The sequence below is a fragment of the Rhinolophus sinicus genome, linkage group LG18 (assembly GCF_036562045.2).
Source record: "Rhinolophus sinicus isolate RSC01 linkage group LG18, ASM3656204v1, whole genome shotgun sequence".
NCBI classification, from domain to species: Eukaryota; Metazoa; Chordata; class Mammalia; order Chiroptera; family Rhinolophidae; genus Rhinolophus; species Rhinolophus sinicus.
In genome coordinates this window covers 7230564-7257759 of record NC_133767.1, presented here as the reverse complement: position 1 = coordinate 7257759, position 27196 = coordinate 7230564, and the positions used below count along the sequence as shown (strand labels likewise).

The following is a 27196-nucleotide window of genomic DNA, read 5'->3' as shown; positions in this document are numbered from 1 at the left end:
ACTCTCTTGGGCTCTGTTTTCTCATCTGCAAAATGGATCCATAACCTCTTCCTCACAGGTGTATTGGGGCATTTGATAAAATAAAGCCTGAACCTGCTAGCTGACTGATGACCTGCATGTTAACTCCACGACCCTCCTCACTGATAGCTGGGTTTCATTTTATCGTGCCGCCTTCTCCCAGATCTTTCTCGAAACCCACATCTTCCTCTTTTTCCCTGAAGCAGGAAAGTGGAAGCACTGCTGTTGATTGGAGGTTCAGACCTAGTAGGGAAGTTGGTTTCGGTGAGGGAGGGGACAGCAAGTTGGTGCCGCGGGGTCCTGGGCAGTAGGTGACAGCCTTCAGCTCAGCGTGTTGTCACCCTTGGCCTACCACCTCCTGTGTGCGGGTGCACACGTGCTGGGGCTTCGTTGGACGCATACGTTACGGTGGGGGGAGGGGGGGAATGCCATGGCCTAGGTGGGTTTTGGCCTCTCCCCTCCCCACGCACACACACTCTCCAGCTGAGTTTTCTTACTCGGCCAAGAATTCGGAAGGTAGTGGAAAGAAACAAGGAGGCCCAGGGACCAGGAGCAGACGCAGCCCATCTTAGGCGGCCGTGCCCTCGCCTCTGGGCTTCTTCTCCAGCGTCTGGCTGGCCTTGGCGCCCCGTGCCGCTGGAGGCCCGCCAGCCTTGAGAAGGAAGCGGTCCTGACCGCGCCACTGCCCTCCCGGTCTTAGACTTGCTCGTATTCAGGAGGAGCCGCAGCACTTTTCCCTCAGGCACGCTCATCCGTCGGGCTTTCCTGGGCAGAAAGCAGAGAGCCCAGAGGGGCCTGTGCCTGCAGGACCCTGGCACATCTGTCCCCGCAGCCCGCCCTCTCTCTGTGCCTTGATACCTCGCACCTGGCTGGTTCTGATGGGGACTTTGACTGAGGACCCCAGGCACGAGTCCATTCCTCCCGGGGCATTGTGGCGCGGTGCCCGCCAGGGAGCGGGAACTCGGTGAGAAGGACGGCCTGGAGGAGCTCTGCGTGCCAGGCGCCGCTGTCACACGCGGCACCAGCTCCCTCGTCTGATCTCACGACAGCTCCGCGAGGCAGCCTCTTAGTAGCTGAGTGACGGCGACTCAGGGTACACACACTGGTGCTCGACGGGAGGTTCCTCAGCTCTGTGCCCTCCTGCTTCTGGCTCTTCACCATCACTCAGCCATTTATTCAACAAATTCTGAGAGCCTACTGTGTGCCAGGAGCTGCACTGGGCTTTCGGGCAGGGGGTCTCGGCCTCGGCACTGCTGACATTTGGGTGGCATCATTCTCTGTTGGGGGGCTGTCCTGTGCATTGTGGGATGTTTAGCAGCATCCCTGGTCTCTCCCCACTCAATGCCAGTAGCACCCCCCACCCCCAAAGCTGTGACAACCAGAAATGTCTCTGACTTTGCCGAATGTTCTGTGGGGCACAAGATCCCTCTCAGGCGACAGCCAATGTTCTAGGGACATAGCAGGAAATGTGGAGCTGACATTCTAGTGGGGGAGCACGGAGACCACAGACGTCAATCAATATCTCAGGTGACGCTCTGTCCTCTGAAACAAAATGAAGCTGAACAAGAACCCAGCTGGAGCATGGCCAGAGGGGCTGCTGTGTCCTACCGTCTTCGAAGGCCCCTGTGATAAGGGGACACTGAGAGGAGGCCTGATGAGTGAGCAAGGGAGCCATGGGGGTATTGGAGGAAGAGTGTTTCCAGCCCAAGGGGCAGCCAGTGCAAACAGCCTGGGTGTGGCTTAAGCTGAATGAGCCAGGGGCAGGAGGAGATGAGGGCAGAGAGGTCGAGTAGGGGTGGCTTTCTCTTTGACTCACAGTGAGTTGGGAAGCTGCGGGGGACTCTCCAGCAGAGGAGTGACACAGTCTGACCTATGTCCTAAAGGGCCTCTGGCCACTGGGTGGAGAGTGGGCAGACTGGGGGGTGGGCTGGGACCGGAAAGCAGCTGGTAGATGACTGTCATGGTCCAGGGAGCAGCTGCCGTCACTTGGAGGAGGGTCTGGAACTCTGCTTTAAGACGATGACCTGTGGGTTTTTTTATGGAAATGGTCAATACAATACATACCCACGGTTAGAAGTCCTGGCTGTGGCCCATCTCACTTCTAACCCTGTTCCTCTTGGAACTAAGAGTGTTAATCTTTGAGCGGTTACTTCTGCAGCTCAGTGCTTTTCCTTAACCACCATTTCTTGTATCAGCACTTTTTAGAAATGATCAATTAGCTTCCTGCTAGAATGGAAGGGATTGTGGGCACCCCACTGGGCTGAAGGAAGCAACTTATTTTGTTCTTTCTCAAGACTGTTATTTTTCCCTCCTCTAAATCCAGACGTCCTAAGGTAGCTTTTTGCCCCATTTTGCCTTTCAGACTGTTAGTTTCCCTCTCATTGTGTGCCTCCCTCTCTTAATCACAATTTATCGACCCCCCTAATTAATTCTAATCATTTTATATTTGCAATTTTCATTAGTCACAGATGTCCCTTGATAATAATGAAAAAGAAAAGTGCCTTCTTAATGTCTCCTTGTTTCCATTTATCTCCCCATGGTGCTCTTGTAATGAATTTATTCATCCATTCCTAGAGGCCTAACTGTGATTAGGGCCCTTCTAAAATTTGCTGACAAAAAGATGAACTATAGCTAGTTGGAAAAAAGGACCGGTACTCACTTCAGTTTCCTGAAGTTGCAAACCCACATCTCAGGCGCTCATTCCAGATGTGGCAGCAAAAAGTCAGAATTTGTTTCCTTGAAACTGTGGCTGCTACTTGGTCCCAGACCATCTGACAGTTGCCTTGTTTGAAAGTCACGGTGTGGTTTGATGCTTCTGGGCACTTAGAGGCCAGGAGAATCTTCTGACCGGAAACCAGACACAGAGCTCACCCTTGCAAGACTTCTCTGAGGCCAGTGCTTTTAGAAAAGTTCTTGCCACCCACGTTGCCTGGTGACGTGGCATCATCCAGAATCACTCCAGGATTAGCTTTGGGTCGGTGCCATCCTTTTCACGCACTGTAGTTGAAATGTTCTATATAATAAGCACACGAAATAGTTGACGCACTGAATACCGTGAGTACGCGAAATCTGCTACATATTTCGGCGCAAATCTTTGTTAAAAATAGTTAGTGACTCTTGTTTTTATTGCTGTATCTTATGTTTAGAGCATTCTTTACCTTCCAGAGACAGGTCCAAAAGACAAATTGCGTTGAGGAAAATGAACTGGAAAAAGGCCAGAGGCTTGCTACTGCAGTATCCGCACGTCTGCTGGGAATGTCAACTTGGTTTGCCTCTCTGCAGGTGTGTTGACTTGGCCCTGAACTTGGACTGACGTGCATTTTATGAACGCTTCTTTTTGCCAGTTGTCTGGCTCATCGATGCAGGAAGGCTTACTTGGGGGGTTTCTGGGAAGTCTGCCTCAATCCTTGGAGCGTGAGGTGACACGATGAGCCATTTGCCTCACAGTCAGAGCCAGTTAACTCAAATATGAAGCCGGGACTGTGCTAAGAATCTGATATGAAAAGAGCATTTTGGGGAGAAAAATCCACCAATATATCTTTAATGAAACTTGACCCTTAGTCTCAATTAGTTGTCTTCTGGGTAGCCCTGATGCCGTAGAGCAGCAGATGTCTTTTTTCAGGTAATATGTTAGCAATGGAAAACTAAAAAAATGGGAAAAAGTGCTGTCTGTGTTTTTGTGGATTCCTGTCCCTTCGCCCCTCCCCTCCCAGAAGCCTTTAGATTCGTCAGCATGGTCCTGTCACACCGTGGAGCCGCAGTCCCTGAAGTGGAGCGATCGCTCTGGAAAGGAGAGTTTGGCAGAGTTCTCTTTGTATAGATATTAAGCTCAGGTGATTGAGCTGAGAAGCTGGGACCGAGAGACCCCCAACCATATTTAATAGAGAGCTCAGCGGTGGGCGTGCTGGTTGGTCTAGCGTGGGAGGAGATAAGCACTGATTGCTTTCCTAAGGAGTCCCTCTGTCATCCATCTTCACTAAGACGGCCCGTCTAGAGGGACGGAGCACCGCCATCTGTGTCCCATCAGGGAGGAGGCAGAGACGCTGAAGCACGATCGTCGTAGCTTAAGTGACACGCTTCCAACCAGGCACCTGAGAAGTTTGGCTTCTGTAAATTTCATCTGCTCATCCCGGCTTGTGCAGGCTGAGGGTTGGGACTGAAAAGTCACCTTGCTCATGGGTTGATTCCTTTGTCAAGAAATGCATATGGCAGTGTGTGAGGCAGGAAGTTGCTCTGGCTACTGTAACACAGACCTGGAATAACCCTGGTTTAAATGAGACAGAATTTCATTTCTTCCCACATAACCGCTTGGGACGCGGTCTCCTTTCACCTGGTTGCTCTGTCATTTCTCAGATGTTACCTTGTCTACACGTCCATCACACTCACGTTTCTGCTAGAGACCAGGCACGGCCCCTTGGAAAGGTTCAAGCTCAACTGCCACATCACTTGCCACTTACCTCACTGTTGCTGGAATTAACCATGTGACCACAGGAGAAGATGGGACATGTTTTACTCTGAGTGGCCCTGTGGCCAGCTATAGAAAAAGAGGAAAATGGGTCCATGACCACTGGCGTCTGCTCCACGTGGGACAACACTGTCAGTCTGACCGTGGCACCTGTTTTTGAGGCATATGTAGTTTTATTCTTCTGTTTTGAAAGAATTTAAGCCTTACAAGAAATTGTAGAAAATAGTAGAGAATGTCTACGCACCCTTCCCCCATCTTCCCCCAATGACAGCATCTTCCAGAAACATAGTACGTTGTCAAAACCAGGAACTGACACTGCTGCGGACCTTATCTGTATTTCACCAGGTTTTACACGAGCCGTTGTGTCTCTGTGTGTATGTGTGTAGAAGTGAGAAATTTTATTGTGTGTCGAGATTCATGTGGCCCCCGCCGTAGGGGGCACTGATCCTTCAGAGGTTGCCCGTCCCCCCCAGGAGCAGCCCCTGCTCATGTTCCAGACTAATCTCCTTTCATCCTTGATCTTGAAATGAAATATAAACAGCTGGCGGTTCTCTTGTGTTTCCCATGTGGTTCCTTCACTTTCTGCATCTGCTTATGCCCATAGGTGTCTGACTGGCGGTCCTCCGAGAGTTTTGTTTGGGTTGCACAGTGTGGAAAACATTTTTTGAATTAGTTGCCAATGTTTAACCATTGGGAGATTTTCATGTTAAAAAAACAAAAACAAAACCCAACAACAAACCAAACCATTTGACCTCAGTTAGAAAACATCGGAACATCTAGTGACCACTAGACATCTTTGCACAGCATTCAGCAGGTGTCAAATAGTGGCTGCCCACGTCAGAAGGCCATCACCCGTTGCTCCTAGTCCCACCTGGCCGGCTCCCTGCCTGGGCCCCTAGGCAGCTGAGTGTACAATGCCTAACATAAGCAGTTTTCTCTGTTATGGGGGGGCTTACCCAATTTTGGGGGGCCAGCCACATACTCTTCAAGCCTTTGCACAGTGTTTCCCCTAAGGAAGCATTTCTTGACCCTCCTGCCCCACAGACATTTGGCGACATCTCTGCTTCTCTTCACACTGCTCCGTACTCACCCTGTTTGCCTGTCGGCGTCCCCGCACGTCTGCAAGCTCTTTGAGGGCAGGGGCTGGATCATGGCTCGTGCCTCTTCTCTCATCCGTCGGTGTGTCCCCAACATCTCACCTGATGCTGGGCACCTTCTGGGTGATTAGTAGGTGACCATGTGTTGACTGCCCCCCATAGGCCAGGCCTCTGCGTGGCCTCATCGCCCGCCTCCCTCCTCCTCTCAGGACTCTGCAGGAAGGGGTTCTTTTTCCAGCTTAGGAATGAAGAGACTGCGGCCCAGAGCGATTAAAGACCTTGTTGTCAGTGATAGAATTAGGTACCAAGGAAGCTATGCAATGACTTCAGCCATGGCGTTTGTTTCGCGGATTGATAGACAGTCCCTGAATGAGATGTAGACGTGTATTAGGGATTGCGAGAAAAACACAGGAATGAGGGAAAGGTTATTGTTGAGCCCTAGAGATTTTCCTGTTGATATGTCAATTGCTGTTTGCTGTCCCCAAGAAGATAATTTTGCCACTCCAGCTGAGACGGCACATGGGCTTGGCATCAGAAGGCCAGGATCTTTTGGACAATCCTTGGACACGAGAAGCCCTCTTGGTGGCAGAGGAAGTTGACTTTTACTAACCTTGTGTGACAGTCGTTGAGGAGAACTGAGGGAAATGTGGAAGGGTTTGGGTGAGTCTGGGGGAGACTGGCACCTTGCTCTTGGGGCTGGCAGCCCTGATGTCCCTCTGAGGGCCGTGCCGGGCCAGGCTATGGGGAGACTTGGTGAGTGACTTCCATAAGAAAGGAACTGTCTGGACTGACCATGGAGACCACGGCAGCTGGTATACCAGAAGCGCCGGACGCTGGCCCTGGCCCCACCCCTTAATCCTGTGAGTCTTGGAAGTGTGTTGCCTCTCCTTTCAGGAGCGGGGTAAGAGGCCTCCGGGCTATGTCTGCTACGTCACTGAGCTGGCAGGAGCTCCTGAGCGTATAGTCTGTAACCCCTTAACTCCCCCGACGACCTGTGGGTTGGGTGATTGTATCCCCGAGTCCAGATGCCATAGTTGGGGACGAGGGAGGTTCCGTTCGTTCCTCAGCGTTCCTCAGCTGGTGATTGTTGGAGCAAGGATTTGAACTCCGGCTCAAGGCTAAAGCCTCGGCTTGGTCACTGTGCCCAGCTGCCTCCATTCTCTGGCTGTGGCCTCACTATGGCACTGTCCACTGTGCGTGCCCACACAGAGCTGCTGCCAACTGGAGCACAGAGAGAACGCACAGGTAGGAAGCCGTCCAGTTCTCCAGCTCAGAAAGCCAGCCCCAGACTCTAGAAGCTTCCTGTGAGAAGGGCGTGGGCATGCTTACAGGCCCAGGGTTAACCTCTTTAGTGTCCAACGTCCTCATCTCTGAAATGGGCGTGATTGCCCTCACCTGCTTTCCTCACAGGGCAGAGTGAGTGTCAAGTTTGCGGGGGCCTTGAAAATGGTGAAGGGCTGCCCCTCTGGAAGCTGGGGCTGGTGTCGGGCGCGAGCTGGGTGGGAGGGGTTCTTGGAGCCACAGCTTGCCTGTCTCAAACTGCATCAGGTCTAGGACGACGACTCTTCCCATGTCCCTGCTTGGGGTCCTGAGGCAGGAGAGAGGGGGAAATATGATTTGTTTGCTTCTGCTCAGCTGGCCCCACCCTCATGGGGTTCAGCCGCCAGTCCTCCCCATTTAGTGCCACTTGCTACCACCATGGTGACCATGCATTAGTCTGAGTAAAGACGAATTTTCTAGCTCCCACGAGGGAACTTGGCACAGATTTTCATCTCTCCAGATGAGTGGGTTTTACGCAGATGTCTCAGATCCTAGAGCACGAGGGAAGGCAGACACGAGCTTTCCGTGCTGCCTCAGCCTGCCGAGCCCAGTCATGAGAATAGGAGAGCGTCTCACTATGGGGAGCAGGTGTGAGAGGGAGGGTGGGCCGCTTCATCCCCCTGATTTGCAGAAGAGGTAGAGGCTGGGCTCCCCGGCAAGAGTAAGGCCCAGGCTGATCACTGCAAACGAGGCTCTGTTGTCTAACGCCAACCTCTGTGCCATGACTCAGTTTACATGGCGGCTTTCTGTGTAGGGTCTGCAGACTTGAGCCCCATGAAGACAGGCTGGCAGCTAAGAAAGCAAACCTGACTATTAATAGAAAATGGTATTTTTCCTTGGAGGCCCACAGTTTTAATAAAATGGAACATGCACAAGGATTCCTGGAAAGACAGACAGTGTCGTGTGCACTGCACACGGATTCTTTTGAGTGAGATGGTGGCCTGTTGGGGCATGTGGGACACAGGTGCACATCCAACGCTCTCGCCCTAGCTCACTTCCCTCCTCAGAACCCTACTCTGGCCTTTTCTATGCTTGGGGCAAACGCCGAGTTCCCGCCACTGCGTCCCTGTGTGTGAGCTCCAGCCACGCCAGCCTTCGGGCACCTCTCAGACTTGACAAGTCTTTCTCGCTGCCGCAGGGACTTCCTTTTGCTTGGAATGTTCTCCCTTCCCTCACCCCCCCCCCCCCCCCGCCTACCTGAAGGACTCTTATTTAGTCATCTTTCAGTTTTCACCTTATTTTTCCTCAGCCTGGTCCGACCACTCCCTCCTCACGTAATTCGGTCCTTATTTTTTCCCTTCCCAGCATCTCTCTCAGTTTGTGACAATTTCTTTGTATATGTATTTAAATTGGGGAATATTAGGGAACAGTGTTTTTCCAGGACCCATCAGCTCCATGTCAAGTCGTTGTTTTCAATCTAGTTGTGGAGGGCGCAGCTCACTGGCCCAGGTGGGAATCGAACTGGCGACCTTGGTGTTATGAGCACTGCGCTCTAACCATTGAGTCAACTGGCCGCCCGACAATTTCTACCTGTGTTTAGTATCTGTCTCCCCTGGGGGTCTGAAGCTCTGTGAGAGGGTCCCCGAATCTCCATGGGCTAGTGCCATGTGTGGCACCCAGCAGGTGCTCGGGAAGAGCTGGTGGATGAGTGAGTGAGTGTTCCCGGGAGGGGACGACAGTAGACCAGGTGTATGGCTCTATGAACTGCCCAGGGCAGGCACCGGTGAGAGAACTCGGAGCCGCCCAGGTCCCTGAGGAGCTGCCCTTGTTGGAGCAGGTGGTTGGGAATTTGAGAGTGAAGGAGGGAGGGGCAGGGCTGCCAGGTGGAGACCAGCGAGAGGCCACGAGCTAATTGGCTTTCTTCCCTCCCACCTTGGTTTTAAGTCCACAAAATGGACTTGTGGCTGGGTGGCAGGAAGGGGCCTGGGTTTGGGTGCTGGCCCCCGCTCAGTGCTCTGTGTGGCACAGGCCGTGTGACCTGGGGGGGCAGCACCTCCTCCTGCGGGGAGCTGGGCTGGGCCGTGAGCCCCCTGCCTGGGGCCTGATGCTCATTCACAACACCTGGTCCCTGCCTCGCGCCTACTTATTTAGGGAAGCCCACGGCTTCCGGCTTCCAGTCAGTAGCCTGTGCTTGCCGGCCTCCGCCTCGCAGCCTCTGCTCACCTACGGTGTTTTGGAGCGTCGCTGCCAGGAGTCACTGTGAGTAATGGAAGCAGCCCAGGATTTGTGACTCTTAGCACAGGGAACACCCACACCGCAGGTCCGCGGGAAACGGAGGCCTGCCGCCTGCCTGGGGAGTGTCGCTCAGTGCCTGGCTGGGCCTCCTGGGGCAGACGGGGAATGGGAGGTGGCCCTGGGGATGAGGTCCGAGGCCCCACTGCACCTCTGAAAGCAGGAGCGCCTTCCTCTGTGGCTTTGGGGTTCAGATGAAAGAGGGAGATGGTTCTCTTGGGCGGCACTTGATGTGAGGTGCAAGCCCCCGGCCGAGTTAGGGGTTGACCATTTATTTTTGCCACGAGCAGCTTTTCAGCCTGTTTACCCTGTTTTCCCTGCCTCCCCTCTGCTCCTGTCCCAGAAAGGGAGCTGAAAGGAGCTTAGTTGCACAGACTTGTCTGCACACAGGGGATGTGGCCGTGTCCTCGGGCTTCCCTGGGAGGATGTGTAGTGGGGGGATTCTCTCCCGGGTGGGGGGCATGAACAGGAGAGGGGGAGGGGTTGGCTTTCCAGTGCCTATGGATGCTTGACTCGGTCCCTTCATTCTCGTTTAATCGCAAAATAGCCGTAGGAGGTGAATATCGATCTCCCCATTTTATGGGTGAGGAAATGGGTTAAATCATTTGCCTGAGGTGAAACAGCTGGTAATTGATTGACAGCCAGCCAGGTGTATCAAACCTAAGCCCATCGGAGCACTGTCATGCGGGAGACCCTGCTCGCTGCACCATTTGTCGTGCGGGGCGTCCGGTGGGGTCTCTGGTCCCGCTCCCCACACAAGAACGCAGGATATGGTGAGGCCAAAAAGGAACACCCACGGAGCCATAGGTAGGGGAGTCATACCACTATATTCTCGCTGGCGGCATCCGCCTCTCTGCAATCCGCTCTTGCCAGCCCAGCCGCCATCTTCTTGCTAGCCCCCATTCTTTTCTCTCTCTCCTCTAGCGTAGCCACAGCAGGTATATTGTGGCCAATGGCTCACTGGTTACAGCTGACGGCCATTTACTACCTGAGCCAGCACCTGTCTATGTGAGGCCGAGAGCCTGGAAACTACTTTCTGGGGCTCTACCCCCACAAGCACCAAGCTGGAGTTTTTTGTTTTTGTTTGTTTTGTGTTTTTTGGCTGTGCTGTGCCGCCTCCCAGGGAAATGAGTGAATATTGGGGACCTACTATGTGTGAGTGATTCTGACACCCAAACAAGTATTTTATCTCTTTCAGTCCCCAGGGCCGACCGTGGCATAGGTAATGCAATCCCCATTGTAACAGACGGGGACTCCGCAGCTTGGAGAGGACAGGAAACTCAGTTCTGAGTGGGGTTTGGGCTCAGTGTCGGGGTGACCCCGGGGAGGGCTTCAGAGGCCAAGGGCATCAATGTCATCATTGTTGACCTCCAGGTGGGCCTGAGAAGGGTGCCCTGTGGAGGTGGTGAGTCAGGTAGGAATGCTTTCAGCTGCGACTAATCAGAATCCCCACTAATAGGGACTAACCGAGTCCCTATTATAAAAGGCAGACCTCGCTTTGTTGTGCTTCACAGATAGTACTGTTTATTTTACAACTTGAAGGTCAGCGCCTCCAGCAAAACAGTTGTGACTTGCTTTATTGTGGTACTTGCTCCGTTAGCGTGTGGTGGTGGCCTGGAGCTGAGCTCGCAATGTGACTGGGGTATGCCTGTTTCTCACCTGACAGGAGGCCCCGAGGTAGGGGTTGCTGGTGTGTGGTTCAGCAGCTCCGTGCCACCAAGGGTTCAGGTTCTTTCTGCTCTAGCTTCGGTAGTTGTTGGCTGTTATTCTAACGCCTGTTGTCTCACGTTTGCAAGATGGTTGCTCTGTTCCAAATACTATATCCATTTTCAAGGGGGAAACAAGGGAGCTCGGTGTTTGCTGGCCCCTGGGCTGCTGAAGTCCTGACCAGGTCTGGTTAGTCCCTTCCACACACCTGCTCTGCTGGCAGGAGCTGTGCTTGGCCGGTCATGGGAGGGAAACCCAGAGGGCATGGGCTGAATGCTGCCTGCACAGAACTCCCCAACTAACAGGAGAGATTGTACAAGCTAAAGTGAAGGTCTTCAGGCTGCCCCAGCAGGGAGAAGTGTTGGCTACATCTTACAGTTTCCAGAAGGCTTCCTGCGGGAGAGGATGTCTGAGCTGGGTTTTAAAGGTGAACTAGGAGTGCAGTGTAAAATCCACGAATGCTGAAGGCCCCTGGCTGCTCAGCTCACCATGACGTCCGTTCTCCAGTATGGCTAGTCCTGCCCATGCTGTTGTTAGTGCAGGCGTCTCCTTTACCCGCCCCGGGCATCTCCTTCCTGCCGGGTGAAGGGAGCCCCCTGGTATTCCACCTGAGGTTAGTGATTCCTCTGCTCTCCGCATCGGGGACTTGGAGAGAGTTCTCGTGGCATTTGGCAGCGGCAATGGGAAACTCGATGCTCACGGACAGCGTGGTGAGCTCGGTGTCCGGAGAGCCAAGCGATTCCCATGTTTCCTGGCCTCGTGGGTGCTGGGTGTGATTGTCACTGTGCCTGCTGGGGCCTCACTGGCCTCGGCGGTAAACTCGGGAGCATCATTCTGCTTCCCTACCCTGCTGTCCGTGGCTGACGGGTGACTGGAGGGTGACTGCTTAGCCAGGCGTGAACGTGGCATCCTGCACTGGCAGGGCACCTCATGCCCCTCTCTCCTTGATCCACCTCCATAACCTTATAGGTGGGTGGCAGGTGCCATCACGCCCATTTCAGAGGTGGGGGACCTGAGAACCAGAGAGGGTGTGTGCCCCACACATGGCTGCACAGGAGGTCAGTAGCAGAGCTGTGACTGGAAGCCAGTCCAGCTTGGGGCGTGGAGCTCGTGTTCTGTGGAACAGCCATCATGGCATTGAGATGCAGAGCAGGGCAGCCCGGCGTTGGTGCCAGTCATTCTGGTGTGAAATCTGCCTGTGCCCTCTCAGTGGCCCGGTGCGTCTAATTAATTGCAGATTATGTGTGTGGGTCTGTTTTGAGATTTGCCCGTACGTATGATACCACAGCCTGAGGGTGGAAGGAAGCTGTGCAGCTGACATCCTAATTATTTATGGGCATTTCACACGCAATTAATCCTCCCTGCCATCCGTTAACCCCGCTACCCTGCTGTGCATGAAGCCACTTGCAGCAGATGTTGGTGTCACAGCCCTTGAGGCCATGGCAGACCCAGGGCTTTCGACAGGTCACGGTCACATTTCTGCTGGTTGTCCAGCCAGTGGACAGGAGCAGATGACGGGGACGCCTTCCATGCCACATTTGCTACGGGAGCCAGAAACTGGAAAGGCTCGTCTCCTACTCCTGATGAATCACAGCATCTCTCAGAGCTAGAAGGGGCTAGAGGACCAGCTGGTCTAACCTCCTGTTTTACAGACTGAACATCGGAGACCCAAAGTGGGTGTGAAATGCCGAGAGCACCTTGCCAGTTAGTGGCTGAGCAAGCCGTGGACTCGGAGTTGTTTGTTACCTGTCCTCACATCGCATGTCTTTGCTTATAATACCCTCTTCTCATCCTGTGTCTATCCCAGCTTACTGATCGCACTGGCTCTGCTGCCAACTCAGTGTAGGTTCCAAGTTGCAGGCTATGAGATATCACTCATTTGGTTGCAGGTGATAGGAACCCGCTTTAGTAAAATAAGGGAATGTTATTGCTGTCACCCCTTCAGTGTCCAGGGGCACAATGGCATTTAGGCAGCACTGGATTCCCGGGATTGGATGGTCTCCAGGTCTCCTGGCAGCTCTGTTAGGAGAGATGCTATGAGCGGAGTGAGAGCATGTCCACAACCAGTGGCCATGCTGACTCTGCCCGGAACCTGCTGAGGCTCTGTCTTTTCAATGACCATCTTGAGCACAGTGATTTTGGGGTACAATACAGAGCCAGCATGGAACCCTGGTCTGTTTCTGAGATCCCACTGTGGGGTTGGGGAGACAGTATCACATGGTAACTGTAGTTGTGGGTCCCAGTGTCAAATGGCCTGTGTTCTGATCTCTGTGTCTCAGTTTCTTTTATCTATAAAGTGGGGTTAATTCTAGCACTTGCTTCATGGGGTGGTTTGGAGGGTTTAATGACACAATTTACACAGAATTTCACTCATGGTTCTTTTTATACAGTCAAGTCCAGACTATCCTTCAGGTTCTCGGTAGCTGAAATATTGTCATGTGTAGAGGGGCAGCTGGAACCCGAGGCCCTGTCTCCTCGCTCTTCATCCGCTTTCCCTTTTGGCATGCTCACCTAACACTGAAAACCCCATACGTCCTCTGGGGGTGCTGTGTCCCCTTTAATGTCTAATTCTGACGTGGACTGTGCTCCTCATGGACACATCTGTGATCAGGCTGGAACAGTTAATAAGGTTTGTCTGAGTGTTGGGGTACATGTATGAGCCACCTTTCCCCCAAGAGGGAAAACACTCGCAAACTTCCCCAGAGAAACCATTGTTATTGTTCAGGACCAAGGACAGAGGCCTCCCCCATCTGGTTGTGTCCTCTGGTGGTGAAGACCTTGCTTCCTAGCTGTGTGACCTTGGGAAGATTATTTAACCTCTCTGAGCCTCAGTTTGCTTATCTGTAAAATAGGAACAGTGACAGCATGTACCTTGGGGATTGTTGGGAGAATGGATTGAGGTAATTTCTGTAAAGTCCTTTGGGCAGTGCCTGTCCCACGGTAGGAGTTTCTGTATGTTAGCTGCTGCCACTGCTGCTGGGCTCAGTCGTCTTTGGCTTGGGATCTCCTAGCTTGGAGATGTTGCAATCAACTGAGGAACTTTCCACAAAGACATCTGGAAAAGGAAATTGCATAGAGCCAGAAAGCGTATTAGTGGTTTCTGGCCAGGAGGAGGGGGAAACGTGGGAGACACTGCTTCGTGGGTAAGGGGTTTTACTGTGGAGTGGTGTCAGGAACTGTTTTGGAACCAGGTGGAGGTGGTGGTCACACAACATTTTGAATGTATGACATGCCACTGAATTGTACCCTTTAAAACGGTTGATTTTACATTGTGTGAATTTTACCTCAATACATTATTTTAAAAAACCACAACTGTACCCCTCTCCCACCCCCTTCCCTCTTCTTGCTGGCCAGATAAGTCACTCAGTTCTATTTCTTCTTCTTGAATCAACCTTCGAAACGTTCTCATTTTAGTTCTTCTGGCAGATACCTCTTTGAAACTAAATGATGTGCTGATGCCTTTTGTTTATTTTAACTTTAGAGATTAAATGTAGAGACTACTACTTGCCTCCTAGATGTGAAATATGTGGCAATGTCTGGAATTGAGCGACCTCCCTGCCCCGAGTTACTTGGAGTAATCTGACAATTTCATGAGTGCCCAGGTCCTGTCTTTTCTGGGCCTTTCTGAGTGGGGCAGGGCGGGGGTGCCGGGGCCCTGTTTGGTCCCTGATTTAATCACGTGGAGGCTCCTGGGGACCTGCCCTGAGCTGTCCAGTCACCACTGTCCTGTCTCCTGGAGGCTCTGCTTCCATCAGACACCTCCTCAGCCTCCTTCCAACTCCATACTTTTGACATTCTCTGTTGTGGGACAGAAAGCTGATTAAAAAAAAGAAATGGCTGTGCACATTTGTGCTGTTTATTTTCACCTGTTCAAGCTGACTGGTGGGCTGGGGGTGGGTCCCAAGGTAGGTGGCTCATCGCCAGGGTAGGTTGGGCCTGCCTGGTAAGAACCTTAAAATTGGTTTGTATAAAACCGGATTCTCTTGACAAATGAGACCTGGGGGCCGCCTGGGTGGGCTCAGCAGAAGGGACCCGGACCCTCTTCCCACCATCGCACGTCCCTCTGAGGACTTCATTGCGTCCACTGTCATTACCTATGTGGCCCTGTCCGCATTTGCTTTTGAGACACCTGCCTTAAAGTTCATACTACAAGTCATTATAAACAAGCACTGTGTGAGTGAGTGAGTGAGTGAGTGTGTGTGTGTGTGAGGGAGAGGGAGGGAGAGAGGGAGGGAGAGAGAGAACACAGACGACTGAGCAGGAGGACCCCAAATTACATGCATGGAAAAGTTAGTGAGGGTCTAGAACTTTAAGATATTACAGATGTTTTTCTTCTGTCACTTGTGATTTTCTTTTACTTCTCAGTCTGTTCTCAGGGGTTCCTCAATCCTTTTCTTCTCCTTTCCAGATTATATACCGTGTTTCCCTGAAAATAAGACCTAGCTGGACAACCAGCTCTAATGAGTCTTTTGGAGCAAAAATTAATATAAGACCTGGTCTTATATTATACCTGGTATTATATTATATTACATTATACTATCATATTATAGAAGACCCAGTCTTATATTATAGTAAAATAAGACTGGGTCTTATATTAATTTTTGCTCCAAAAGACGCATTAGAGCTGATGGTCCAGTGAGGTCTTATTTTCAGGGAAACATGGTAGAAACAATAGTTTTAAAGCTGAGGGGTGGAGTGTGTGTGTGTGGTACAGATTTAATCAGATTGCTGATTTTCCAAGAGCACAGAGGAAGTTTGGGGGAGTTGCTGGAGGCCATTGGGAAGTGGTGAGGGTCTTGAGGACATGTGCTCCGTGGGAGGGGACAGCTGGCCTGGTGCTGCCAGTACAGCTTCAGGACAGGCTTCTGAGGGCAGCTGACCAGTGCGGGTCCTTGCCCTGCCACCTCCCCACTGTGTGGCAGGGGGCAGTCACTTCCCTTCTCTGGGCCTCTGGTTGGTTCCCCATTCATATAATAGGTGCAGTAAGCCTTGCTTCTCGGGGATATTGTGAGGATAAAATGAGATTGTGTACTTACAGTGCCTTCTGCCTTGCTGGGTATACAGAAGACAATGCGTGGGGGCCACTGGCCACCCCAGCACTGGGAACATATTTTGGAGCATTTTTTTTTTTTCATCATAACAAATTGCAAAGTAGAAACTCGAGGTGGGCAGGGGAGAGGTGAGGAGGCAGGAGAAACAAAACAGTAAGCTAGAACAGCCTGAGATGGATTTTAAAAGTTACGTTTGGAGCTCAATAGAGTAGATCCTTCCTCTTAGAGATAAAAGGAAAGGGAGTGGGTAGGCGGAAAAAGATTGCAAATAAAAGCAGCATGTGAAGTTTGAAAAATGACGGTCTGGGTTAAGTTTATATCCACAGAAGAACATTTTTTATTTCTGTGCATGTGCCCTCGTGAGCTCTCGCTTTATGGGCCCCAAGGGAATATTTGTAAAGGCTCTTTTGAGGTTTTTGGAAAAAGATGCTATACAAAGTCAAAGAAGGATTGCACAGATCTATGTATTAATAAATGACGGAGACTGTGTGTGTGCACGCGAGCCCAGATGTGCGGATATGGCGGTCATACTCATCGAGTCTCCTCCCATTTACTTTGGCAAAGGGAGTTAAAGATCAATTTATCTCAAGATTATTTCCCTTTGGAGAGCCTTTAGTGTCTGAAGGTGGGAGGGCTCCCCGCTCCCCCTCCATCTCCCTGTGTCAGCGCTTTGTGTAGGAACCTTTGACACCCGTCATCATTGCCGAGTGGGACAGGGTTACCTGGAGGATGCGCCCGTGTTTATGTTTGCGTCCCTGGGGGCTGGGGGTCCGTCCCTGCTCTGCTGATCTGTTTGATGGCGGGGCTGGGAGTCACGTGGTCAGTGCCAAGGAGGGCGGGGAATGGTTTTGTAGGCTCGTCCAGTTTTAGGTCATGGAAGTGATGCATAGAATTTGTCCCCTCCCTTTCATGTGTATCCATCTGAGGCACATGTTGGAAAAAGCTCAATTTGAGCCTGAATCCCTGTCACAGGGGCAGGAAATTACAGCTGTGAACCCAATGGTTAGCATTCTCTGCTGAGGCCTTGAACTTACTATTAAAAGCAGTTGACATTTATGTCCGGCCCATCCCGTGCTCAGTAATGAGGGGCACAGCTTCCCGGGGGCGTCAGTCAGTTCCTCGTTTGTTAACTCAGTTGTTCATCTGGCCGTTGCCTCATTTTCTAGAGTCTCATGTGGGTACCATGGCCAGGGGCAGTGCGGGGCCCTGGGACCCCTGCTCTCAAGGGACTCCCAGGCTTGGGGCTGGGGCGTTGGTAGCCAGATCTGCACATGAACAGTCCCAGCCCGGGACAGATCCCAGCTTTCAGGGAGGTGTAAACATGGCGGGCGTGTGGGGGGGGCTTAGGGACAGAGGGATCTGGTGAACTCTCCCGGGCTTTTTTGGCCGTGAGGACGCAGGACCCACTGAGGTTTAGAATTCAAGGGCAGAGAGAGTCGTGGGCTCCCGGGGACTGGTGCTGGGTGGGGTCCTGTGGAAACCTGGGGGCCGTCCCTCCGTTGTGCCTGCTCATCCCTGTGGCCGCGTGGTCTCTGATGTCGCCCTCAGACAGCTGTCTTGGCTGCATTCGTACACAGGAGACCAAGTCAGCAATGCTGAGTTACCGAGTTGATAGGGGTTCTTTTCAGAGTGTGGGCTCCTCTGTGGTGTCTCCACAGCGTCAGGCTGCAGGGCTGTGTGGCGCCTGTGACATTGAAGGTGGCAGCTGCTTTGCTGAGCTCGGTGTTTTCTCTGCGCTGCGTGGGCTTGCCCGGAGGGGTTTTCCTGGCTCCTCTCTTTGATGGGTTTACGCCCTGTGCTTGCATCTCCTTTGTCCCCGGCCAGGCCTCTGGGTCTGGTGGCAAAAGAGCCCCTGTAAACTGTCCATGGCTCAGCTTTCAGCAGGTGGATCTTGTTGGAGCGACTCAGCACTGTCTGCTGCTGGGTGAGACGCACCGCTCCCATCCTCCATCTCTAGACAGAGACTTGGCCCATCTCATACTTCTGGAAGATTCTGTGTGATTGGCTCAGTTTGACTCAGCCAGCCCCCCAGGTCCCACTGGCTGCAGCATGGCGTGGGTGGGAACTAGGGGTTTCTAAGGACAGAGGAGGGACATAAATAAGATGGGACAGGTCTGCCACAGCAGGTGGGTGAAGGCATCACAGAAGACATGATCCTGAGCTGAAACAGGAGACAGCCAGGCCATCCAAGCCCTGGGTACAGCCTGTGCTGAGACACAAAGGCCCACGAGAAGGGGAGTGGTGTGATGTGGTGGGAGACAAAGGGGGGAGCCGAGGGGACAGGCCGTGGGTGAGCCAGGGCTCAGGCTGTGGTGTAAGTGGCCTGGAGCCTCGGGCCTCGGCATGGTGGGGGTGGTGGTGCAGCCCTGGCTCTGGATGCAGCTGCCCCTGAGGAACCTGTGAGGCTGGAGGAAGAAGATCCAGGGCAGGAGTTGGAGCAGGGTCAGCAGGAGGGACCAGATGCAAAGCCGAGGGGGTCTCTGAAGAGGTGGGGAGGGATGCAGTGTCTGCGGCAGCAGCTGCTCCACTGCCGTTTCATATCTGTTAAAGCCTGGTCTACAGTCTCTTGTTGGTGTCGAGCCAGCGGCCCCACCAATTGGCGCCTGTGTCTGGCAGGCCACATGCCTCACCACAGTGAGCCACCTCCAGCCCTGAGCTGGGCACAGTGGGGAGGGGCGGAGAGGGAAGAGCTTCTGGATGTTCTCCTAAGACGGGTTGGCGACCCTTTGGACAAAAGTCAGCACACCTTTCCTGTAAAGGACCAGGTGGTAAATATTTCAGGCCATGCAGGCCCCTCGGTCTTTGTCACAACAGCCCAGCCCTGCCACTGGAGCGTGAAAGCAGCCCTGACAATATGAGATCCAGTGAGTGTGCTGTGATCCCGTAAAGCTGTGCCGACCCCTGCCCTGTCCCGTGAGGTCGGCAATATTAGCACCATTTTTCCAGCCCAGGAAACAGAGAGGCAAAGAGGGAGTCATTTGCCCAGTGTCTCATGGGTTGGTGACACATGGGGATCTGGAATTTGATTAGAAAACCCCTTCTTCTTTCTACGCTGCCTGTTTGCTGCCCTGCTGGCAGGTTTGTCAGATTGGCCCTCGACGTGTGCACGTAGTAAAAAATCCCCAAAAATCAGAACGATTATTTCCTTAGCGGAGTTGTTCCTCCTCTCATGTTAAGAAAAACTTCTGCTGCTACAAGATGCCGTAAATGTTTGTTCACATATTATAGAGGTTTTATTGCTGCAGTTCACATATTTAAATTATTCTGTCGGAAATAGATTTCGATACATAGCAGAAGCAGAGCTTTAAGTCCTGTTTCTTGCTCCCCAAACGGTTCCTTGCCCTGGCCGGCCGCATTTACGGGCGATACATCTTTTCCAGTGACTTGCAGTCCTGCTCTTTATCCCGGATCGATTGCTTACGGTTCCAGTTAACATGCTTCTGTGCACTTGACCAGATGGGCTGTTGGGTTCTCTGAAGCCAAGCCAGGGACTGATTTTGAGATGGATGGTCCTTTGCCTGTGGGCCCGAGGTGCGCGGGAGGCCCGGCTCAGCCAGGCTCTGCTGAGGCTGCAGTGCTGAAACTCTGCTCTGTTGTCACTGTGATGTGTGCAGTGGCAGGTAATAACGAGGAAGGAAATCACAGTGATAGACTAAACAAATGATGGCATGCGTGGTGCTGGGGAGAGGAGAGAAAATGACAAGTTAGGCAGCGCCTCTGCCAGTGTGTGTCACTGGTGCTTGGAGAAATATAATATTTACGTGATATATGGAACTTAACCTAAATGTTTACCTACTGGCTTTACTGCCCAAGAGAAGTCAGGAAAGTGAATGTGTTTAAAGTGAAAGCCAGTTGAAAGAGTGTTTTTTTGGGGGGTGGGGTGGGGATACCAGCTCTCGCGCCATTTCCTTTCCTACCTTTACCATGAGTGTTGGGGATGGCAGTGTGGGGAAGGCAGAAGGGACCGTCTGACAGCCTTCTTTCTGTGATGGGTTTTTCCCTCAGATTCCAGTATCAGAAGTTGTGTGCTAACCGCAGGAGACAGAGGCGTTTAATTATTACACAGTCTGCAACTCGCCTGAGGGGTAGGGGAGTCACGGAGGCTTCCCGATGAATTTCATCAGGTTGGGAGTAGCGGGGAGGTGAACACGAGGAAAGACGGGTTCTGACCGGGAAATCCGTGCAATAACAATGTCGGAATAGTATTCAGCCTTAACAAAGAAGGAAGTCCTGCCATATGTGACAACATGGCTGAACCTGGAGGACATTATGCTGAGTAAAATAAGCCAGACACAGAAGGACAAGTCCTGCATGATTGCATTTATATGAGAAATCAAAAATAGACTCCGCGAGGCAGAGAGTAGAATGGTGGTTGCGGGGGGCTGGGGGAGGGGAGATGGGGAGACGCTGTTCAGTGAGTGCAGCGTTTCAGTTAAGCAGGATGAGTAAGTTTGAGAGCTGCTGTGTAATATTGTGCCTATTTACAGCCATTCAGAATCTAAGAGGGGAGATCTCATGTTGAGTGTTCTTACCACAATAAAAAAACCAAACAGTTGGGTTTGCATTTTACTCAGGGAGAGGCTCTCACAGTTGTGGGTAGGGACAAAATAGTACCATCAAAGTCACTCGGGAGAGTCCCTGAGGAAGGCCTGGGGCAGAGGCTGCTCCCCACCCCCCACCCATGGCTGAGTGCATCTGAGGCCAGGTAAAGGGGTAGGTAACGCCCGGTGACAGCAGGAGAGGGCATGACACAGCTGTCTCAGCATAAGGAGCCCTTCTGCAGTCGCAGCTGCTCCTTCCAGGGGAGGCTGGGCAGAGCCAAGGGACTGAGTGCCTGTGGAGCGTGTGCTTCTGTCCCGTGCGGTGCAGGCCTGCCTGTGCCGTGCGCTCTGCGGAGAGCTCGTCCTGCGTAGATCCAGTGCGAGTGGTTCGCTTGTGCAAGTCAGACGTGCAAGTGGTGTGCGGCTGCCCCTGAGCAGAAGCCTGGCGGGTCGTTTCTTTGATTAAAAGGCAATTTCACCAGGGCTTGGGGGAGGAACGGGCGACTAGGCAGAGCACAGAGGATTTTTATGGCCCTGAAACTAGTCTGTGTGATGCTGTAATGGTGGGTAGATGTCATTACACGTTTGTCCCAACCCACAGAATGTACAGAACCAAGAGTGAGCCCTGGTGTTACCACCTTTGGGTGTTATGCCCCAGTGTGGGTTCATCACTTGTAACACATGTCGGTTCACATGTAAAATGGATTGATCAGAGAGGCCTTCCCAGTGAAATGGCATCACTGCCCACCGTCAGTCTCTCTCACCTACCTCGCATTGGTTTTCCTCCTGGCGCTCCCATCACCCTGAGTGTTATGTGCTTGTTTGTTTGAGCGTCTCCCCTGCTAGAGAGGAGGCAGCTGAGCAGGCGGGGCTTTGGTCTGTTTTGTTCCTTCCTCACCCACGGTGCCAAGCGCAGTGCCTGTACCTCGTAGCTGCTCAGTGAATATGGGTCGACTCGGTGATTTTTGAATCTTTCTTAGTGAAGCCTTGGTGACATCACGAGGGGGATACCTGAGCCATATACCCCCTCACAGGCACCTTGGGAGGCCCCGTTTCTCCGCAGTTTTCACACCTTCGAAAGTACAATGGGGAAGCCAGGTGAAGACCTCTTAGGTATGTCCTCACCTTGCCGATGTGTCTGCTGTGGGTTCGACAAGGCAGGGGAGGGTCTATTGTTTGTCACTCCTCATCCGAACACAGGGGCTTCTAGTGCCCAACCTGGAGGCTGGGGAGGAGCCCCATAATTTGTTTCTTCCCCATGACACCTGGGCTGTGGGTGTTGGTCTCCACCCTTGCCATCTGAGCACAGCATGGGGTCCGTCACCCCATTTCTCCCTCAGGGTCTTTGGCAGGCCTCTGTCCTTGAGCATCTGAGTATGAGGGGGCGACACCCACCTATTTATCTCTGCCTTCTTCCTCCCCCATTTGCTCCTTCTTTCCTTCTCTGCAGTTTATTTAGACCCCAATAGAATGGGACAGTGACATGCATTTCTTAGGTGTGTGTAAAGGGTTAAGTGAGATAGTGCCAGCAAGGTCTTTGAACAGAGCTTGTCAAGTGTAAGTGTTCAAATTTTTGCTAAAAGGAAGAAACCAACAAACCAGACCTCTTTCCAAAAGAGGGTTTGAAGCAGCATATTAAAACATTTAAAAAACAATAAAGTGAGGCCAGTTAGAGGTAAGTTGGCACAGGTTGGTAAGGAGGTACAGGTTGGTGAAGGAGATCAGGGGGAGGGCTGGGGCATGTCAGGGTTGCCTCATGGCCGCAGAAATCACCAGGTGCGTAATTCTGGCTGGGAGCTTCCTAGCAACGCTCCCAAGAGGGAAATATACTTCATAGGGCTCGTGGGGGGTGGGCGGGGGGAGGAAACACAACCCCAAACAACTGGCTCTTCAGGAGAAATTCCAGGTTCCTGGTCTTGAGATCTGAGGGATAACAGTGAGTGGTGTCTTCAGTATGTGGATGGAGGGTGACAGCAGCTGTTTGATGTGGTAGGAAACCTGAGTGGTTATGTACTTTAAAGGTGTGGTTTCCTGTGGATGAATGCGTCCCTACAGAACAGGTGCTCAGAAGAGTAGCCCCTGTGGGTGATTAGGGACTGTGTATGGGAGAGGGGCACCCCCTTTCGAGTGTCGCCTGTGTACTAGCCATAGAAGTCTGTGCGGGAAAACCTGATGTCTTAGTAAACTTGGGGAGGCATTTCTATGTCAGTATGGGCCCAAATGTCACTTGCCGTGCTTCTGTCTGACCGTGGAGAAACAGCTACACGGGGAATTGGTCATTGTTCAAACCAGATGTTGTCCAGGGGCAGAGACTTGGAGAAGCACTTAGGAATCACACACCTGTTCTTTCCGGAGCAGCCGAGTGCATTCGCCACGGCAGCACCTCCATGTTCTGGCTCGTCCTGCCCTGTCCTGTTCTGTGTGGCTAAGCAGAGCGAGCAGCTGAGTCCACCAGATAACACAGGCCGTACAGGAATTATTTTTTTGAAAGGGAAAGGGAACTTGTGTAGACAAGTCATTCTGAATAGTGCGGAACGGAGGTTGGTGAGAGGACGGTGTCCCAGGTGAGACCTGCGATTCACGTGCCTTTGCTTTCTTCCCTCAGATGAGCTGCGACAGGCCATCGTGGCCATGATGAACCGGAAGGAGGAGATGGAGGAGGAGAACAGGTAGGTCAGCGCCAGGCTGCAGGCGCCGGGCGCAGTCGGCCCCCCACCGTCTCCCTCGGGCACAGAGCGAATATCACACAGGAAGGCCATCTTGCTTTAGGGGCAAAATTGTGACCAGGGGTTTCTTATTTTTCGTCTGGGAAGTACCATTGTAGTGTACATGTTGTAACCTGACTGTTAACAAGGAATGAAAACCTGACAGGTACAGCACCACCTCAGAGAAAACGAAAAATGTGGTAAAGCAGTCTTTTTTAAACTTTTTTTTTTTTGAAATGGCCTTTATTGAGATGTAATTCACATAGCGCACAATTCCGTGGTGTTTAATATATTCCCATCTGTGTGCAGGAGTCATCACCACAAGTTGAGAACATTTTATTCACATAAAAAGAAACCCCATACTGTTTAGCTGTCACCCTCTGACCCGCTAAAGCAGTCTTTTGAGTAACCTTTAATTTAAGGCCTATGGACCATGTTCCAGGCACATGAATACTTGTCTTAAAGTTTTCTCAAATACGGAATACAAGGGGCAAGATGGTATTTGAGTTTTTTGACTTCCTTAAAAGCTCCCTTGCAGACATGGAGAGGGCAAAAGGTTTTGTCTTTTATTCCCCGTGGAAACCGATGCTTGATACCCGGCTGGTATCAGCTGTGTCGCTACCAGCTGGCTGCCTGCATGGGAGCTGCCCGGCTGCCAGGACCTCGTCTTGGCTGCACGGTGGTCAGTGGAGGGATATGGCTGTAGTTACCTGCTAAGCTTCTGCAGGTGTGATTCAGATGCCTCTGTGGGGGTGAAGGGTGGTTCGTGTGCACGTGTGTGTACATACGTGTGTGTGCATGTGTGAGTGTGTGTTCACGTTGCCCTCTTATTCTTTTACTCAGAGCAGGCATTAAGCAATCATGGTGACATGTAACCCTGATTCTCCTTTTTAGACCTTATTTGGGGCCCTGCTTGACTAGCTTCTCTCTCCCCCTTTCTGGAAGCGTACAAGCAAACAAACATGATTTCTAAAACAAGGATCTGTAGAAAGCACAATTTTCCAACTGAAACTTTGAACAAAGTGCTTGTCGGCACCGCAGGGTGGCTTTTCCTTGCTCTCGCTGGAGCTGTTATTTTGGAAGAAGCCATAGGTTTTGTTTTACCTCGTAAGGAACAATAGTCATTGTCTGTTCATGTCTTCTGCCTAGAGAAAGAAGGAAATCATACCATGCCTGCGTTGGGGTGTCCCAGGCCCCGAGAGGGGAGTTTTCTCAAAACTCGCAAGGAATACAGGTCATGGAGAGTTTGGTGGACAGTGGGGGTAGGGAGATCAGACACTTGCTTATCTTCTGATGTCACATGGCAAGTGTCCTCTAGATTTGGGAGGTAGATGCACCAAAGTCAGTAAGTGGTTTCTGGGAACAGCCATTTGAGGTCCAGTGAAGTAAATGGTGAGCAGAACCATGTTTGGCTCACTTTTAGATGGTAACTTGTTATTTCTGCAGGAGCTGCTGTCTTCTGTGCTATTTAAGACCAAGGACAACAGCTATGCAAGTTGACATGTTTTGGAGGGTTAACAAGCTCCAGCTATAATATAAAACACGAAAAATGCAACATCAAACTGCATAGCTCTATAAAACACGATATATACTTGATTAACCTGGAGATGGCAAAGGACTAGGGTTACAGTGTGTTCTGTGGGTAGACATGGAAATGAAAGTAGACAGCTGTCACATACCCTGAGCCTGTATTCTATGTTTGTGGCTCTGATTATTCTTTGGGCCTGTCCTGACGTCCTTTCCTTTGTGAAACCTCTTCTCCAGGGTGGTTGTGACAAAATGGTCTCAGTGTAAGGTGAGTTGTCTGTAAAGGGGCTGCCTGGGATTCACTCAACTCATTGTTTTCCCTTGGTTTAAGCTGCCCACAGGCTCTGAGGGACACGGATTCTAATTCTTACCCTGAGGCCCTTGAGCCCAGTTTGGCATCTCCTTAAATCAGTTTGTATGAGATAGACTTGAATTATGGTTTATGCAGCGTCTTGTGGAAAATGAATGAATTAGGACTTGACTTAGGTCAGTAGCTGTTTCCTGGGCTTGATGCATTCTGTCTGGGTTCAGCATCTGAATAGATGGGCTCCCCTCTTCCAGATCACTGCGGAACCTGCTGGACGGGGAGATGGAGCACTCGGCTGCCCTCCGGCAGGAGGTCGACACCTTGAAAAGGAAGGTGGCTGAGCAGGAGGAGAGGCACGTCATGAAGATCCAGGCGCTGGCAAGGTAAGGAGGGCAGCGGTTCCGTGAGGTGGGCATGGGAGGCCTTGGAGCCCAAGCACGCCGTTCACCAGCACTTCTTAATTAAAAAAATGAAAAAGACAGACAGTGACTAATAGAAGTAAAATGTATGCATTTGAAATTGTAATCCAGAGTTAAGTATTGAATCAATAGTGAGTAATATGTATACACGTGGTTCAGAATACAGAAGGTACAGATGGTTAAGGTCTGCTGGCCCCAGCCACCCAGTTGGCCCTAGAGGTGGGCCATGTCACTGATTCCAGAGCTGCTGCCCACGTACACAGGCAGATACGGGTACACGTACTTCTGCTCATTTCCCTCCCCTCCTCCCTCTCCCCTTTTCTTCCTTATGCACAGTGGGGGCGTGTCTTCCCCCCCCCCCCACTAGCTTTATGTCATAGAGATTGTTCTGGATCCGTGTACATGGGGCTGCCTGCATCTTGAATGGCTCATGATATCTCATTGTCTCACTGCACCAGAGTTCATCTGGCCAGTACGCCAACAGTCAGCCATTGAGATGGTTTCTAGTCTTTTGCTACTTCCAGTAATGCCACCGTGAATATTCTCTGCATTTGTCATTTTGTTCCTATATGACTGTATTTGTTAGAAAAATTCCTGGAAGTGGAATTACAAGGTCAAAATTGCTGTGCTTTTTCTCAGTTGGATAGAGGTCATCAACTTGCCCTCCACGGAGGCTGAGCCAATGTACTTTCTGCATCGGCTGGAGAGGCCCCGGTGGCATAGCTGTGCCCACAGGGGGCGCTCCAGCCTGGCTGGCAGAATAGTCTTCACTTGCATTTCCCTAATTAAGAGCCTGGTCGAGCCTATTTTTATTTAAGCGCTATTTTATTTCTTTTTTTCTTTGTTTATATCTTTATTAAAGAAAACTGTAAAGTGAACCCCCCGAAAGTCCCAACTCCCATAAAAACATGCCTTTTTCCTGAATTTGTTCACATGCAAACATATTTTTATGTACTACTCTTACTATCATCTACGGTCTGTCGTTTCTTAGTCAGCCTCCTCCTCTGCTTAAGCTTCATGTGAACCATTTCTCGATGCCCTGATGTGGCATTTCATTGAGTTCATGTACCATGTTAAAATAACCACTTCCAGCCGCGGGATATTTGAGCTGTGCCAGTTTTATCCCCATTTTAGTTACACAGTATATTGGTGGTTCTTTAAAAGTACTTTAAAATAAGACCAGGAGAGAATGTCTGGTGGACGTGCGACGGACTCCAGAGTTAATTTCACAGCAGCAGCATTTATTGTCCCTGTGCTGTCATGATGTGAGTGGCATTGATGTGATTGTCACATGGATGTAATTGAAACTCGGCATTGTGATCCCATATTTAACTTTAATTTGAACTTCTTTCTTTACATTTGAAAATGACATCTCAAGAGCATCAGGGGCAGTTAGATGACTATGATAAATAGAGTAATCAGGGCCTAATTTGGCATTTTATCAACTCGACCACCATTTTACCTGGCCAGGCTAGGGTTCTGGGGTGTCATGGTGTTTGTTCACCGTAAAAGCTGCAGTCTGAAGAAACTCTGGTTCTGAATCATCAAAGAAAGACAGACTTACATTCCCTGCCTTTTTTGGGTTGTGTTAGGAGTCAGCTTAGCCACGAGTCACTGCTCCATTGCTTGAAGAGTGTGTGTTTGTGGGTGAATTGCTTAACTTCTGCAAGTGTGCATTTCCTCATTTATAAAATGGAGAGGCTCACCTTATCCACGTGAGGGCCCGAATGAGGAGTGTGTGTGAAAGAACGTAAGGTGCTGGCCACGAGCTCAATATTCTAAGTGTATTTTACAGTAAGTGTCTTTT

The 27196-nt window shown here is 51.3% G+C and overlaps 1 protein-coding gene across 3 annotated transcripts in view; it reads left to right on the top strand.

Annotated features, from left to right (window-relative positions):
- The window catches only part of SNX29 (sorting nexin 29), a 425148-nt gene that overhangs the window by 74799 nt on the left and 323153 nt on the right, over positions 1–27196 (top strand). For all 3 annotated transcript variants that reach the window (XM_074322948.1, XM_019715145.2, XM_074322949.1), the window contains 2 exons: positions 23037–23100; positions 25225–25353. In XM_074322948.1, the coding sequence (XP_074179049.1) occupies positions 23037–23100; positions 25225–25353 (193 nt within the window). The remainder of the gene's footprint in view (positions 1–23036; positions 23101–25224; positions 25354–27196) is intronic.